Raw genomic sequence first — 18,939 nt, 5'->3', positions numbered from 1 at the left:
ATAATATATGAAAGGCGTTTAATGGAATATTTGTTGAAATTAGCGGATGTGAGACCACTTTTCTTCATTGTGAGGAAGAAAGAAAGATTATTATTCGCTTCGTCCATTTGTTGAATGACTAGATTACTTAAAAAATTCTTTTTACAGTTATTCTAGAAATTTCTGTACTCTCTGTTATCCAAAGATTACTCTACTCTGTAATTCTCTTCAATAATTACTCTAATCTTCTTCGATTTAGCCTGCTATTTAATTGGTAGAAAAATATCAAATTATTTTTAGTTAATCAACAAAAAAGAAACAGCTTATGGCACAAAAGTACTTTGAGATACTGTTAAGGAGATTAATTTAAAAAAAGAAGAAAGGAAATGCTATTTCATTATGATGATTCATACAGAAAAATACCATGTATCAAGCAGAAAATGATGAAAACTAGGTTTGTAATCGAGACGATCACGGACGTAATCTTCCTCTTTTGTAACTATCTTTATTGTAGATGGTGGGAGAGAGTGGTGCAGAAACGCATTACAACGATCGTTTGCAAGTTCAGTCAATCTAAACGATACCCACGCGACGATTGTGTCGTAGAAGTTGTCTTGCCAAAAACAATTAGAAAATTTGCTTCGTTGGATTTGCGGTTCGAATATTTGCGAACATGAATGGTATTCAGAGGAACATTGGGTAAGTGATTTTACAATTTTATGTAACGATCACTATATCAACAATTATATCTAAAATTTTACATAGAAATATCTATGATCCTTTTATTATATAACTACATATCTATATAGATATTACAAGATATTTGCTGCACATAATAAAAGATAATAATATAAAAAATGTCTTAAGTAGAACGTTTTGTCAACATGTAATATATTACATAATGTACATGATGCACTGTAAAAAGCTATTATATATATTATATGTTTTATATAAAACATTTTCAAATATCATATTGGTGAAATTCGAATGCAATCCAAGAATGTATGTGAAAGCCAAGAATTATATATCAGTATTTAGCTATGAATTAAAGAAATGTCAGAGTTGAAAACCTCTGGTTCCTTTGTTTGAAAAACGTGAAAAATGTCGAGAGCTAAGAATGGAAAATTTCAAGAATAGTAATTACCGACTATTACTTTTCTAAACTACATCCCTTTTCCTTTTCTTTTTACTTCTTCTTCAAATTTTGTGTTCCAATAAAATTGTTAAAATTAAATCATTTGAACAACTTTGTAAGCTGTTGTTACAACTAAATAATTGTTTTCTACAAGTTGTTTATTCGTGGTGATCAAATAATTATTTTCTACAAGTTGCTTATCTTTCTTACAGCCAAATAACTGTTTCGCAAGCTTCCAAACAGTTTTACATTTTCACTGAAGAACTTATCGAAGTCGTATCAATTTTGACAGTATAGTTGCCCGCACAAACGTTTATAAGGATTAGATCATAGATGTTCTCTGTTTCTGCTTGTTCGAGCTGAATAACGTGCGATTGTTCGCATAATTCTATCTGCAGAGGAGAAAGTTGCAAACATTGTTTGAGATCCGATTTCGTTAAGCGCACGATGCCAAGAATAAGTGAACGACTCCTTCTGGCCCTACGATAAATCCCAGTAACTTTCACGAAAAGTGAAAGCCAATCGTTGTTTGGTAAGAAGCGATCGATCCTGCTGAGATTTGCAGAAAACAGCTTCTTGAACGAAGTTTTCTTTTTTTATTTGTTAGAATATTTACAATCAATTCTCGTTGAGAATTTTCAGTAACTTCATTTGGCCTGATACAATGACATGGTTTATAATAGTTTATATTGTTGATTCTAGTAGGATCTAAGGATTTAATTTGTAGAGTATTTTTTTTTAGTCTGCTGATCTGGTCCGTCGTGTCAAGTAGTTTGGTGACTAATGGGATTATATAGGGACTATATAGAATAACAGAAATAGTTCACTTTAATTTGTCATGGTCGAATAAGCGAGTTTCCATTCTATGCCGTATAAATTGAACTCCGCAAATATTGACTGTTCGCTGGAAAAATAACTACCATTTGTCATGAAACAAGTTTCAACACATTCCCTGTTTTTTTAGCTGCATATGTATTTACACGATTTACATAAAATTTGAATCAAAGATAAGTTTCTGCAATTTTGCATGTTTACTTTAAAATTTGCAAAGTTCATGAAACAAACCCAACTTTGCACTTATTGCCAATCGAGCGATAGGAGAAAGATTTCATCTAGTTTCACGATTCTTTAAGATAACGAATTTCCTTCTCTAGTGTAGTGTAGATGTTGATTATTAATTTTTGCAATGTTTTTGAATTTTTCTCTTTTCTACGCTGTCAAGGAATGACACTGATTGTCAAGTGTAGAGACCAGATTAGATTAGATTAGATGGGATTAAATTGGATTAGATTAGACTAAATTGGATTAAAAATTGAATATAATTGAAATATAAATGTAGGGCATAAATTTCGCGAGGAAGAATGTTATGTATCGCGTAAGAAAAGTTCGAGACCATGTGAAACAATTTGCAACCTTTTCTAATTCCTCTCTATAATTTAAAATTATATAATTATGTTAATAATAATTATATAATGTATAATTATATTATGATTATATTATATATTAATTATATATTATATTATATATAATTATATTATATTAATTATATATTAATTATAATTATAATATGATTATATTATAATGTTATAATATAATATTATAAAAATCTGCCTTTAATAATTAATATTTAGATATTGTAATATTATATTCTTCTTAATATTAGATATGATATTATATCTAAATATCAATTACTAAATAGAAACAGATTTTTCATTGGTAAAATAAATATTGGTAATTCAAATATAAAATTAAATATAACATTTCACAAGTAAAAAGAATTTTTACAACATTTTATTATATTATTGAGGCCTATGCCCATAATAATCTTATTACGTATGTGCAATGTGCACGTTTGATACGTTCTATTTCATTATACATCACTGTTTGGTATCGATAGTGGCACAACCTCCAGCCACTTCAAATTTCCTTTTATTGAATACAAGGTCCGCATTAAGCTTCTAATTTTATCATTTAATGTAATAAGTATTTAGTATTTAGTGCAAGTATTTAGCCTGTATTTAGTATTTTCAATAATGTATACATTAAAATGCCTCTTCTCTAAAATTTTCATTTCTTATTATTATTCCATAAAAATATAAATAACTTATATATAATAATGCGCAATTATGATCGCAGAAATGATATATTGATCACGTGAACAAATTACTTTTTACAGGAATACAAAATTAATGTTCGACTTGCAGATAAAAAATGACAATGTCCATAGGGAAATGCGAAGAAGCCGAAAATACGACCTTCAATTATCCGAGTTAATTTCTTGTAAAAAACAAGAAGCCCATTATGTCATTGCAAGTACATACATTTATGCAAATCTCCGACATTTTTAACAAGGTGGATAATCAACGTATGATTCACTACAAGTTGTTTAAAATTGGAAACCAGAGTATTACTCGATTGCATAACGATTGGCAATCGGTAACTTATTATCACAATGAAATTTCACTTTTAAAAAGTGTAAATCATTTAATGATTTAATAACTTTTTCCTTGAAGTATTACTGGTATACAAAGTGTGCAATGTGACATAAGTGTTGCTTTGCTAATGACCGGTATATACAAGATATTCCAGTATTGATGGTACAATCATCGAGAAGGCGGTTCCACGCGAGGAAAACAAATGGAAGATAAAGAATAAACTTGTTTTATTACATATGACGCCTCATTTTCGAGAAGATCGAGTCTGAAATTTCGTCAAGTGGAGTTAATCTTGATTAATCTTGAACGAGACAGAAACGAATAACCAATAGCAAGTAACTAGAGTTAAAGTGGGTAAAAAATGTGGAGAAAAACTTTTACATAGAATTTTTCGTTTTTGAAGAAATAAAATTTGAAATTTAGTGGAATACGCGTATATCGGGCTAATTTTCTTGAAAGCGAAGCACTAAATGGAAAAATATTTTTGCAGGTAGAATAATCTCCTGTTGATTGTTAACTTATATCTATATCACCTAAATTTACATACAACAATACGGTTTTTGAAGTCGGTTTCTTCAACAACGAATTCAAATGTAAAAACTGTATTGAATATTTTAGATATATTTTTTCATGTAGATTTCTCCGTTCCTCGATTGTGCTATCAGTTCTTAGATACTCTGTATATGAGAATGTTAGATTTTGTGGAAAGATAGGAGAATGTTTTTAGAAATTACTAGCAAAATTTGTTAAAAAATAAGAACGTTAGATTTTATGGTAAAATAGAAGAATAATATAGTAATATATACTATTACTACTATACTATTACTAGTGTGTATATTAGTATATACTATGGTGTAGTAGCATACTAGTATATAGCACCATACTATGATATATTAGTATAGTAATATAGTAGTAATAGTGTATAACTATGTACTAGTATATAATAATAGTATATATGATATTAGTATATTATTTCACCTACTAAATATTATAATAAGTGTAATTTAACATATTTTTGCATAATGTATGCATTGCGTAGATCATTGTATCTCTTCTTCAATTTCCAGTCTAACTAACATGTCTGAGCGATTATGATTACGTAATGACTATTAGTTTTTTCTTCATTTTGAATCGCATTATCGCTTTATCGCCACTTGTGATAGCAGGTACTGTTGCACATATTTGAAGAGCAATGTTATGTGTTATGTACTACACGACGTTCACTATAAAGTATATTCTTCTATAGCGTGCCATTGTTATCAATCAGGGTTCCCTCGCTATTACCGACTATTACATAAGATCATCAGAAATCGTGTTTTGATGACGTGTGGTATTTGCTCGTTGCCCACACTTAGATGCATCTATTGTACATACAATTTGACTTGTCATCGAACTTAATAAGTGGTAAGAAATTCTAGTTTCACTGTCTTACTCACAAGATTATTTTTACATATGTGTAATCTGAAATTCAACATATTCAACATCATGATGGAAATCATTGTAGATACATTGTAATCTCCTGCATGATCCTATAATTTTAGTAGATTTTAGTACAAAATCATTTAGTAAGATATTCCATACAAGAGTATTTAATACTTGTATTAATATACAAATTATTTGTGCTAAAATCTATGTTAATATAGTTACATACATGTAAGAAATTATAATTAGTGTATCTACTCTGAGTAGAATATTAGAGTATTTACTCTAATTGAAATATTTAATATTATATTAGATTTTAGTACAAATAATTTTTATATTAATACAAGTATGTATTAGATGCTATTAATACTTCTGATTGATGATCAAAGCATTTCTTATTAGTAATAGCAGTATTTCTGATTAATATATAGTACAAATTTTATATTAAAGATTTTGTATTAAATTTTTGATACAAAATTTGTATTAAACACTAATTAATATTTAATGCAAATAATAATAGATTTTAGTACATACAATTACATACAAGTAATAAATAATAATTAGTGTATCTATTCTAAGTAGAGTATTAGAGTATTTACTATAATTGAAATATTTAATATTTTATTAGATTTTGATGCAAATAATTTTTATTTGGAAATAAATTTAGTTATTTTATTAAGAAAGATTTATCCAGGTAAAATCTCTTTATCTACCAAAAATTGTTCGTCTTTTTCACTAAATAAATTTTTTTGAAATACTTTTATATACATACAGTTCCTGGGTTATCTCATTTCTTGTTTATGTATTTCGAATGAATTTTATAGACATTACGTTAACTAATGTAGTATGTATTATAATATATTCTGTTATTCAAGTAGATATAGGGAAGGTGATTAATTACTATAGTTATTCTAGTTATTATAATTACTGATTATTTAGAATTTCTGATATAGGGGTTCAATGTTATTTTACTGAATACAGAAGCCGATTTTAAGTCCTTTTTAAAAATAGTATTTTAAAAATAGTATTTATTCAAACACAACTCTGTAAATTACTAAAATAATTCTAACAATAATCTGTTACTGTTTGTAACAGTTTACCTTGCTAATATTGTAATTTCTGTGCTCATTATGATTTCATTACAAATTTCGAATAATATTTCTTACCTCGCCGAAAGATTAGATTACATTTTATTGTATTCAATTACTAAAATTGTTTAAAATACTATACCTGCTTTTTTATTTATTAGTATACACCTGTAACAATTTATTTATTACACATACTTATTCCTCCAATAGTGTGCAAAGATAGAACTTGCAATTTTATTTGCATCAAATGATCAGCTCCATTACAATAATAGAGTGAACTGTTTTATTGCAGTATATAAAGTGAGCCCCCTAATGCTTTATATGATTCAGAACGAGTTTGTCTCATTAATGAGACAGCAGTGTTCGTTTCAAGTTTAAAAGAAATCAGTAGAATAAAATTAAACTGAATATGATGCTATGAAAGTATAATAAGCATAATGTAACATAAAATAAAGATCGTGTTAATATCAAGTATGATGCCTATCGTCCTTTTGTTGAAATTAATATTAAATTTTATTATTCTATTGTTCTATTATATTATATCAGAAATAAAATATTTATATATTTATATAATATCATTTATATAATATTATTATAATATTATAAAATATTTGTAATTACATATATATATAATTATTATAAATTTTATTTATAAATTATAAATAATTATATATATGTGTGTATATATATATCTCGATTTATTAGTTAATGCAAAAATTATTGTTACAGGGATTCCAGGAAGGTTGTAGAATTCACCATCAATGGGCAAACTTACACAGGTCTGAATCCAATAATTAAAGTCAATTAAAATCGTTCAAAAGCAGAATAGGACCAATAACTATGTTGATGGTATAACTATTTTCAGTGACAGAAAAGATCCCACCTGGAACATCCTTGAACGTCTTCATCAGAGATTATGCAAAACTACGAGGAACTAAGGCTATGTGTCATGAAGGAGGCTGTGGTGCTTGCATTGTGTCAGTGGAAGTCAAAGGTGAGACAATGTCTGTGAACTCTTGCCTGGTACCAGTTTTGATCTGCAATGGGTAAGTTTCAAATTAATTATATTTCTTAAAATTATTATTCAGATCATATTTTTTATATTGCTCACTTTTTTAGATCTCATTTTAACATTCTTTTTTAATGCAGCTGGGCTATTAAGACGATTGAAGGTTTGGGTAACAAGCAAGAAGGCTATCATACCCTGCAAGCAGCATTAGCAGGCAAAAATGGCTCCCAGTGTGGTTATTGTTCACCTGGAATGATAATGAACATGTATAGGTATTTCTACCTTCTACATTTATATTCATTATGTATATACATACAATAAGAATTGAAATGCTATTTTAATATTGTAGATCATTAATATCAAATAATATGTTAATATAAATTGGACAAATAGGTTTAATTAACTTAATGTTTTCAGTCTACTGCAAAACAAAAATGGAAAAAAATTAACAATGAAACAGATAGAAAATTCTTTTGGAAGCAATATATGTCGTTGTACTGGTTATCGACCAATTCTGGATGCATTCAAGGCATTTGCGAGCGATGCTCCAAAAGAACTTGTTAAAGACATTTATGACATTGAAGTAAGTCAGTGATAATATTAACATTAAGATGTGAGTAGATCTTGAAACATAATTCCGTATTTATTCTCGAGTATTAGATATAACAGATATCTGTTATCTTGCTGATAAAATGTGCACTCCTCAATGTACAGAATTGTTCATATCAATTTAATATGAAATTTCAGCAGAGGATAATGAATGCATCATTTTTTATCTGATAGATAGATATCCAACTTCGTTTTGTTTTGTAAACAAACAAACAGTAACAAGGTTCTAAAGAGTTTTAGGCGCCTATTGATGGGCAACCCACTGCTCATTCATGGCTTATCAGTAATAGATAGGTTGTATAAATTATATAATTTATATGCTTATATAATTTATATAGTTTATATATTAATTTACATATTATATACAGTCTATTATAGGTATTATTAATGTGTTATAGACTTAATTGAAGAAATGGAATCTAAACAGATATCAAATATCATATTTATATTTTCTGTATATTTTTGCAAACAAACCAAAAAATTGTTTCATTGCTATTCACCACCAGTTTATACTTCTTTTGATTTAATCTCCTCCAATCTTCCTTGACAAAAAATTGTTGTTATCTAGGAATTGTTCAAAATAAAAGCCTGCAAGAAAACTGGTATGCCGTGTGAAAATGGTTGCAATGGTTGCTACACAATTAGCCAGAATACAGAAGCTAACATTTCCATGAAATTGGATGGTAGTCAATTCCATAAGGTTCTTGCAGTCGATGATTTATTCACAGTATTTCAGAATAATCCAAATGCGAGTTATGTTTTGCATGGTGGTAACACAGCACATGGTAATGATCAATAACCATTATTTTACATGAAAACTACACATGAAGCTATTAAGTGATGAAAGTCAAATAAGAAATTATCATATTTTTCCTGTGTGGTTTCCATATTATATTTATTTGTGCTCTATCTATATTAAAATTCTTTTTTCTTTACAGGTGTATATCGAATGAAGACACCGGATATAAGTATTGATATTAACGACATACCTGATCTACGTAATATAACAAAAACTGACGACGCTTTGATTATTGGAGGGAATATTTCACTTACTGTAGCGATGGAGACTTTTGAGAAATATTCAAAGGAACCAAATTTCGAATACTTGCAACACTTAGCCAAACATATCGATTTAATTGCTAGCGTCCCAGTAAGAAATGTAAGTAAATATAATTAACAGTGTACGATGATCCCAAACCACTGATGACATTTTATGTTACAGGTTGGATCTGTAGCAGGAAATTTAATGATCAAGCACACGCATCGTGAATTTCCATCAGATTTATTTTTGATATTGGAAACTGCAGGAGCACAAGTGCATATAGGTAACTGAAAAAGTTCAAACAAAATCATTTGAAACATTTATGCATATTCTCTGTATTGATATAAAATTTATTATTTAAATACTGTTTCCTATGAAAAGTGGAAGCTGGTAGCAAAAAAACTAGCATGAATTTATTGAACTTCCTAAACTTGGACATGAAGCACAAAATTATATACAGTATAATGTTGCCAGCTCTTGGCAAGGAATACGAGTATAGATCTTACAAGGTATGCCTTTGTGTATTGATATATTTAGAATAATTAAATTACCTGGAATCATAGATTTCATTGGAAGATTTTATTGGACTGTAGATAATGCCACGAGCACAGAATGCCCATGCTCACGTGAATGCGGGGTTCTTGTTTAAATTAGACGGAGCTGGAAAAGTGCTCGAGAAACCAAACATCATAATTGGTGGAATAAACAAGGATTTTGTAAGTAAAACTACAGGTTTACTTAGCAATGTAGGTTTAAATCAAAATTGATTTTTCCAGCTGCATGCATTAGACACTGAAAACTTCTTGATTGGGAAATCCATTTTAGACAAAAAAGTAATTAAAGATGCTTTAGATAAATTAGACAATGAACTTCATCCTGATCATATCCTACCTGATTATTCTCCAAAATTTAGAAAAACACTTGCGGAAGGTCTTTTCTTTAAGGTATATTTCTGGATGAAAACTATTAAGATTTTGAATAATTGAATCTTTATGTCTGATCAGAGATGCAACATTTTTTGTAGTATATTTTAAGTATTAAGCCTGAGAATGTGGATCCAAAAGCGCGCAGTGGTGGAACTCTTTTGGAGCGTGGATTATCTTCAGGCAAACAGGACTTTGATACTAATAAGAATTTATGGCCTTTGAATCAGCCTTTGCCAAAATTGGAATCCATACATCAAGCATCTGGAGAAGCTCAATACTCAAATGATATTCCACCATTGTCAGATGAAGTTTTCTGTGCTTTTGTTCTTACCACAGTAGGGGCTGGGAAACTGGATAAAATAGATGCTTCTGAAGCATTGGTATTATTTTCACGATTAATCTAATTGATCTAATATATTTTAAAAAATCGTCAATTTCAAATCTTATTGCTTATTTTATTTATTACTTATTTTTATAACATAAATCCAAATATGTTCTTCCAGAAAATGAAAGGAGTAATTGCTTTTTATACTGCCAAAGATATTCCTGGGAAAAATGCATTCATACCAGCAAGTGCTCAAGAAATGATGTTGAATTACGATGAAATAGTAAGTTGATTCATAAACAAGTATGTTATGAATACACTCTAAATATTTATGCAAACTCATATCTTTGTAAATAGAACTAAAAAAGCTAGGATTTATATAAAAATTTGTTTTATCTACTAAGTATTATAACACATATTGTACCTTGAAAGTTTTATATATATATTATGTATATTCTATGTATCTCTTCTCTTTTAAATTTGCCATAAATGCATAAAAATCCGCAAGCTATAAATGTCTAAAATTTCTAACTTGTTCTTATTTGTCGCTGTATCTTAAGCTGTTTGCGGATAAAAATATCGATTATGCTGGGCAACCAGTTGGAGTGATCGCTGCGATAAGTTACGCGATTGCGAATGAAGCAGCACAGAAGGTACACATTTCCTACGTTGACTTCACGCCTGAAAAACTATTGTTAACGATTGAAGATGTGCTTGCATCTAAAAACCAATCCAGACTACTTCAATCAACTAACGTTGAAGCGACGAACAAAGGTGTGTACACAAAATATTTGTGTTAAATAAAATATTTGATTAATATCTCCTTTCTTATAAATTAATGCATTTTATGATCATTTACTTATAGACATTTTTACACATTATCGCTATTTTTGATTAAATATCATAGGAAATGATGTGAAGCACGTGGTAAAAGGAGAATTTAGATGTGGAGGGCAGTATCATTATACTATGGAGACTCAAACTTGTGTCTGTGTGCCAGTAGAAGATGGTATGGACATTTATCCAGCGTCTCAGTGGATGGATCTGATACAAGTAGCCGTAGCCGAGCTTCTCAATATAAAAAACAACAGGTAAGATATACAAAATATTGATTACAAACAGATAATATTTAAAACATTATTAGTTAATTAAATAAATCTTATTAAATAAATATTAAAAATTAAATAATATATAATGTTTTATATTTTAATGTAATATTTAATATTTATTTAATAATATTTAGTTAATTGACTAATAATGTTTTAGATATCATATATATATATAATATATTAATATTAATATTTAATACTACGTTTCCTTAATTATTAATTACAGTATTAATATAAAGGTGAGAAGATTAGGAGGTGGCTATGGTGCAAAGATAAGCCGTGCCAGTCATGTTGCTTGTGCTTGTGCCTTAGTATGCTACAAATTAAATCGACCAGCTAGATTTGTTATGTCAATAGAATCTAATATGCAAGCTATGGGAAAGCGTTATGATACTTGTCAGGAGTATGAAGTTGGTGTAGATGATGATGGTCGCATTCAATATTTAAATGCAAATTACTGGAGCAATGCTGGTTGCAATTTCAATGAATTCCATGCACCTTTAGTTGCACATCATATCAATAGGTGAATATACTTGAACATATATTGTAATAAACAGTCTAAAATAGTTGATTCTTATTTAGTTGTTATGACTACTCAACCTGGACCCACAAAGGCTTTGAGGTTAAGACTGACCTGCCTTCCAACACTTTCTGTCGAGCCCCGGGTATTTCAAATTATTATGAATAATAACTTTTAACATAGCAAAAATACTAGCCTCCCTAAAATTAAATTTTCTAATTGACAGGTTCGACAGAAGCTGTAGCTATGATAGAAAACATAATGGAGCACATAGCAAAGACTATTGGGAAAGACCCATTGATGGTTAGGTATGCAAATATGCATGAGGACCATAAAGGTGCATTGCAGTCTATGATAAATGACCTATGTCAAAACGCGGATTACGAGACGAGAAAGAGAGCTGTAGATTCTTTCAACAATGTAAGGGAGTTCGATTATCCACCATGATTTTAATATACATAATATGAAATATTAATTAATTAAATAATTTTATAACTTTTGTAGGAAAATCGATGGAAGAAAAAAGGAATATCTTTGATACCCTTAATGTATCCTTTACAAATATGGGGACAATTCCATGCACTTGTATCAATTTATGCTAGGGATGGAACAGTTTCAGTTACTCATGGAGGAATTGAATGTGGTCAGGGAGTTCATACCAAGGTGCCAAAAAATATACATATAATAAAATATCTTAATAGTGTACATATATTATAATAAATTATTGGTAGTAATACACAAATTACTTAATTAATATAAATTAACTATTATTAGTAATACATTTATTACAATAACAGTTTTATTACTTACATACTTTTTTTCACTACAGGTAGCTCAAGTAGCAGCACATACTTTGGGTATCGATTTATCATTAGTTACTGTAAAACCAAGCAACAATCTAACATCTCCAAACAACCTTGTTACTGGCGGTAGCATTACTAGCGAGACTTGCTCATATGTAAGACTTATTTTCATTTATTAATACATTATACAAAAAAGATTACATATATAGTGTATCAGAGGAGTAATGAGTAGATTGCATATGCTCATGCATTTTTGGGAAATTCGAGAATGCAAAAATCTACAAAATGTAGCAAAGATAGTGTAAACAATGTGCAAAATATTTCTACAAAAATGTATGTATAAAATATTCAGAGAGTGTTTATTATAATACTCTTTAAATGAAACAAATTTCTTTAGTTATATTCATAAAAATATGAAAATGCATAAATATTCGCAATTTAGTAATAAGACTGATTTTATTTCTCAATAATCGGTAATATTACTAAAACCTAATTTCTCGAGGATTCTAGTTTCGAAAGACCAAAATCCATTTATACTTGAGCTACATACAAATATTTTTAGAGGTCCCATTATTTTCCTGACATCTTGTATTTCGGAATATCTATGTATATGTGTATTTTAACAATTTTAGGCAACCATGATGGCTTGCAAAGAACTGATAAAAAGACTTGAACCTATAAAAAACGAGCTGAAAGACCCCTCATGGCAAAAATTAGTAATGACAGCATATACGAAAGATATCGACTTGTGCGCTCGATATATGTGTGTGCTTCCAATAGTTAAATAGCTATAGAAATATTAATCTAGTCTTCCGAATATTTACGAAACATATTTTATAGGTTTACTCCAAAAGACGATATAAAATCTTATCCGATATACGCGGCAAGTATTGCGGAAATTGAACTGGATTTATTGACTGGACAGCACGTATTACACAGAGTGGATATAATTGAAGATGTTGGGAGAAGTATGAATCCAGAATTAGACTTAGGACAAGTGGAAGGCGGCTTTATGATGGGTCTCGGTTATTGGACCTCCGAGGATCTAGTTTATGATCCCAAAACTGGTCAGCTGACGAATTATAGAACCTGGGTATGTTGTTAAATTTGTTTAACCTAATATATGGAGGGCTGAAAATTATAGTTGTATAAATCAGTCCATTATTAGGTTTTATAAAATAGCGTATACTGTTTATTACTATAAAAAGTATAATAATATAAAAGGCAGAGAATAAAATTCTAACTTAATTAATTATGGAATGAAAGATATGATACTTTTAAAAGTTGAGGTACATAATTGGATATAAATTTTCAAAATTTTAATTTACACCAAATTGGCTTTACCAGTCTGCTATATTACACGTAAGAAGAATTCTTGAAAAATAAAAACTAAATTTCGTTTGCAGAATTATAAGCCACCCGGCGCGAAAGACATTCCTATCGATTTACGAGTTTATTTCCGTAGAAATAATCCTAATTCGTTAAGCGTTCTTCGTTCAAAAGGTAAAACAACAAACTGAAGCAAATGGTTAATAACTCTATGAACGAAATGTTAAACTTGGTATTTATTAAATTTTATAGCTACTGGTGAACCACCATTATGTACAAGTTATAGCGTACTTATTGCAATTCAAAATGCGCTTAAGTCAGCAAGAGAAGATGCTGGGAACAAAGATCCTTGGAACAGATTAGGTAATGAAAAATTATTCAAAAGTATATCTTTTGTTATTTTGTGTGTGCGTGTATGTTAATATAGCTTCACGTAGTTTTATATAATATAATCTAATCGTATTCTTTTTTTCACAGATGGTCCCGTTACTACCGAGAAAATTCTATTGAATAGCTTAACCAGTAAAGAGCAAATGATATTTTGAGATAAAAATTTATTTTTGAATAAAAGACATACTTTTGTTATCCCTAATCCACTTTTAATAATCATATATCATTACATATAGTTATTTAGAATAAAGAAATGTAAAAATATAAATTATTATTTTTATCTTACAGCACTTGATATGTAACAATAATATAATAATAATATTAGACAATAAATATATGTTTCTAAAATTGATATATCAATTTTAGAAATCTGTACATATTTAAATTTCCACGTTAAAATGTGCAAAAATTTGCAAGAAATTACCCATAAACCACTATCCTATCGCACAGTTATGTATGTAAATATGTTATTCATGGAGGACTTGTAGAAAAATAAATAGGACGAAGTAGTTTATTAAAAAAGAATGTTATAAACAAGCGTTATATATAGCTAAAAATATAGCAATTTTATCAATAAATTAATATTATGTAGCATATATAACATTATCATAACAATTAAAATAAAAAAAAATTTGGTACCATAGTTCATACGACCCTGTTACTAACTGCGTAATAGCAGACTTTTCAATCACTGCGCAGCCTAGTAGGCTTTAGCTTCAGTTTACGCGCGGTAGTCCAGAAGTGATTGTTGTTATTTGCTTCTGCGTTTTCTTGTCGAAAAATTTCTGCAGTTTTCGATAAATAAACTGGTGTGAAGTGACGACATTTGTTCCTGTCGTGTAGAAATACTGGAAGACGTTACGGAAACATCGGCAGAGTGCATGTTGTGGCCATGGAAAGAGCCCTGGAACGTCATCGGTGAGTGACGCTATCACTGACTATGTTGTTTCCATATAATTTGAATAATCACGTTTTCACAAATAATAAATTTAATTGTCATTAATAGACATGACCTCTTGTAATATTGAATTTTTCTAAACTATTTGCATAGATTTTAGATTAATTCTAAGTTGTGATTGTTTTTACTGACATCTTGAATCTTAACCTTATTTGTATTCGTTCAAAATGGTGCATGCTCTGACATGTTATCCCGCGCGGCTTTTTTGGCGGTTAAAGGAGTATCGCGAATTTCAAACTTAAATTTCTTAAGAATCAAACTTCAACAAATTAATCAGAGTAATTTTTGACTTGAGCAAAATCTTTTATGTATACTACCGTGCATAGGTACTTATACACTTGATGTAATCCAATCAAAACATTGATATTTTTATTATATTTTCATTTATTAGTAGAAAAATGTTTCTCTATTGTTAATTCTTCTTGCCATAGCCAAAAGAACCATAGTTAGGATTAAATGCTTTACTAAATTGAAACTAAGACAAGGAATATATCTGCATCAATCAACTTTTTTATTTATCCCTAATAAATAGTTGACACTATATAAAATATATAGAAACTTTTAGAATATGATTGGGAAAATATATTCCAATTCTAAGATCTCAACTTGAACTGATACACTTAAAATCATTTAACTTGAATGTTTTCATAGAAGCAATTTTCATTCACTTTCAATTATTGCTCTTTTATTTACACTAATTAATATTAATTATTGTTTTTATTAATATCTACTAACTAGTTTATACAGGCTATATATATGATTGCTTGAAATGAGATCGGAAATAAAACTTTAATTACAGAGCTTCATTTGAAGTACATTTAATATATTTGCAATAATTTGGAAGTGTTCAAATACTTGTATACGGTAGTGTATATATAAACTAGAGACTAGATATTTGAAAGTGTTACTGAATTCTTCCGAAATGTTTTTACGCGATGTATACGTATGAAAGTCATATATTATTACAAGATTATCTTTTTAATATAAATTTTTACAAATATTAATTTTTATATAAATATCCTTGCTTTTTTTTTATTTTGAAACAAATTTATGAAAGGTTAGTTTGCTGGCAGTATTGAATTCTTTTTATCAAGAATAACGTATTTTATGTTCTTTACAATTATCCTTGTAAAATCGAATGTAGTTCTGATTCGTGAAGTCATAAATGCGTAATTATGAATACTACTTATATAATATGTTAATATAACCGGAAGGCACAATTAAGTCCTGCATTCAGGAATACATGTATAGATTCTGAATGTAATTATACAAATTAACCAGTTCCTCTATGTTTATAAACTCACATGGTCATGAAAGTTAATATTTTAAAATCGGTCTGATGGTAAAGAAGGAATCGCGAACTGAACTGTCGGAAAATTTGAATTATGTAATTTTGTTTTCCAAATTAGTCTATAAATATGTATGAAGTACTTTTCTTTGATCTCTATAGGTATATTTCTTCTAATTTGTACTTCTTCTACTTAAATTCTGTACTTTCTTCTTTACTATTTTCCTTTTGCTGTAACTAACTTTAGTTATTTACTTAATAATCTTTTTCTTAACAAATAGAAGACATTGAAATTTTGACTGAATTTCACTTTGAGGCACATTGAATTCCCAATATTTAATAACACACGATGGGTTAGGTTTAATTAATATCGTTAATGATATAAACTGGCCAACAAAAAGATACTGGATGCGTAAAAATGGTCGGTATCGCGACTAGTGACTTTATCCACCTCATTTTATATAGCAACGTTTATGTGCAATATATGTATGTATATACACAAACTTTATATACGCATAAATTTTCAAATAATAATCCCTGTGCCTTAAAACTAGTATTTTTGAATAGTTAAAAACTATCATAATATGTTGTAAAGAAAGTTACAATTTCTGTGTGTCCCAAAATAAATTTCAATTTAAATTTTTATAATTATCAAACTGAGGAAAGTTGACGCAATTACATTAATACGTATAGTTGTTCGTCGTACTGTTAATGATCGAGAAACCACATCATTTGTAGGGTTTCTTTTCCCTTAGCAGGTCAGACTATTTATGTATTCGTTTTTTTGCATTTTATTCTCTGTGTATTCAATTATTTTTAAGCACCTGTTCATCACGCATGTCGTATTGGATCCGAGGGTTATGCGGCTTCGGCAAAGTGATTTCCCTCTATGTCTTTTTCCGATCAAAAATCTTATCGTATGTAGGGCGTCTGATAAATAGAACTTTTATGCATTCATGGAAAATTTGAAAGTGCATAATTATACATAATGCTAATTTTTATCCACACTATGGTACTTTTTACAATATTTAATAGAAAGAACAATTAAAGAATATTGTTTTTTCTATTAAATAATTATAAATTGGTTCCTTAATTATATTCATAGAAATGTGAATTTGTATAAAAATTTACGATCTGCTGATAATCGATAATGTGAACTGACTGGCAGAATAGTTTTTATAATATTTAGTAAATGAAACAAAGAAGAATGATCAAAAAGTGACGTACCCCTTCAGGTACTTGAAATTCTAATGAAACGTCATTCTAGAAGTCCTAAGATATAAAAATCGTCATTTATGGCAAATTCGATGAGAAAGTTGTGAAAATTGTAGATCAAGTTCACCGTAGCCCGCAATATATTCAATACATTCCATCTCGTTTTAGAAGTAAGTTATTGTACAACTAGAAACACATTTCGTGGAATATTTGCATTGTAATATCTTACCTTCATTTGTTGTGTTTTGTCGTTATTAATTAACAACTTGAGCAAAATATGTGTTTTTACATACTATATAAATATCGACTTTCCTTTAAGTGTTTAAACATTAAAATAGCGTTTGAATTTTTACATTTCATGCATTTAGTTGAAGTTATTGAAATTAGAATACGTTTGTGATACTTTAGGACGTGATACCGTATTATAATTTTAAGTGCCTGAAGGGATACAAATTTATTACTGTTTGATTACTCTCCTTCAGTTTAATTATCAACTGATATAGATGCACGTACATCACAGTTCAGATTCCTTTCACTAGGTGGCAATACGTACGTACTTATATAAATTGTTGTGACAGAATCTCCGCGCACTTTTACCTTTGGTGAGACCTGGTATTAAGTAGGTTATGTCATGGCAGATGGAGAGCTCGTGACTTTTTGATTATCATTGATTACATAGACAAAGAGGGAGAGAAAAATATATAGAAACTATTTGATTATGTCTGGTATAAAAAAGCTGACGCTTTTCCTGTTTAGTGAAAACGAACGTATCCCCAATTGTGGGTCTCAGTCGTTTGACGTCAGTCTCGTTACTCATCGTCGGTGATAAAGTAAAATTAATTGTATTAATTCCCCGCAATAAAATTAATCCCACCATAAGCGTACACGCGTCGAAATTAGTGGTAGCACAATTTTGATGTATACGTTTTAACGACACGGGTGACGTCAAAGTACATCATTTCGATAGAAACCTGTTTGAACTGGAATTATGCGATAGCGTATCACCATTTTTATAGAATGCTTAGTTATAAACATTTTTTAGGCTCGTTCTTCGTGTTTAACGTTCTGAAATATTCTAGAAAAGCGGAATATCGTTTTCCATTTACGTAACGGATATTAGTAGAAGGAACTCACATTGTTCATTTAGGTTATTTCTCATCTGTATTCAGAAATTATGGAATTTTTCATATGAACATCCTGTTAAGGTCTGTTTCTTACATTTAATCTTAAAATTATTTTATATTATTATTCAAACAGAAGATAATAACTTCATTTTTAATTTACATAACAGATATTAATAAATAAGGATTATATTGATCATTTTTGTTATTTTCCATTTACATTCAGGAATCGTAGC

The 18,939-nt window shown here is 29.0% G+C and overlaps 2 protein-coding genes across 3 annotated transcripts in view; both read left to right on the top strand.

Moving 5' to 3' along the window:
- The first annotated feature begins 510 nt into the window (after positions 1-510).
- On the top strand, positions 511-14,389 carry LOC126925728 (xanthine dehydrogenase/oxidase-like). 2 transcript variants are annotated; one of them, XM_050741599.1, is made up of 25 exons: positions 511-678; positions 6,789-6,838; positions 6,925-7,105; positions 7,209-7,340; positions 7,486-7,651; positions 8,246-8,462; positions 8,616-8,836; positions 8,900-9,002; positions 9,101-9,228; positions 9,313-9,435; positions 9,496-9,663; positions 9,744-10,025; positions 10,149-10,253; positions 10,531-10,744; positions 10,878-11,061; positions 11,306-11,602; positions 11,662-11,744; positions 11,826-12,019; positions 12,104-12,262; positions 12,429-12,557; positions 13,035-13,165; positions 13,243-13,495; positions 13,809-13,905; positions 13,984-14,094; positions 14,209-14,389. In XM_050741599.1, exons 1-25 carry the CDS (start codon positions 653-655, stop codon positions 14,274-14,276), a joined length of 3,822 nt encoding a protein of 1,273 aa, XP_050597556.1. In that variant the 5' UTR covers positions 511-652; the 3' UTR covers positions 14,277-14,389. The 2 variants fall into 2 exon arrangements, with proteins under 2 accessions (XP_050597556.1, XP_050597557.1); XM_050741600.1 differs by lacking the exon at positions 511-678 and adding an exon at positions 4,826-4,953.
- Positions 14,390-14,833: 444 nt separating this feature from the next.
- The window catches only part of LOC126925727 (plasma membrane calcium-transporting ATPase 3), an 88,971-nt gene continuing 84,865 nt past the window's right edge, over positions 14,834-18,939 (top strand). The window contains exon 1 of the mRNA XM_050741586.1: positions 14,834-15,039. The gene's annotated coding sequence lies outside the window, so the exon portion shown is untranslated. The remainder of the gene's footprint in view (positions 15,040-18,939) is intronic.

This window comes from Bombus affinis, chromosome 16, assembly GCF_024516045.1.
Source record: "Bombus affinis isolate iyBomAffi1 chromosome 16, iyBomAffi1.2, whole genome shotgun sequence".
Lineage (NCBI taxonomy): Eukaryota > Metazoa > Arthropoda > Insecta > Hymenoptera > Apidae > Bombus > Bombus affinis.
The sequence above is the reverse complement of the archived record's forward strand: the minus strand, read 5'-3'. Positions and strand labels throughout refer to the sequence as shown.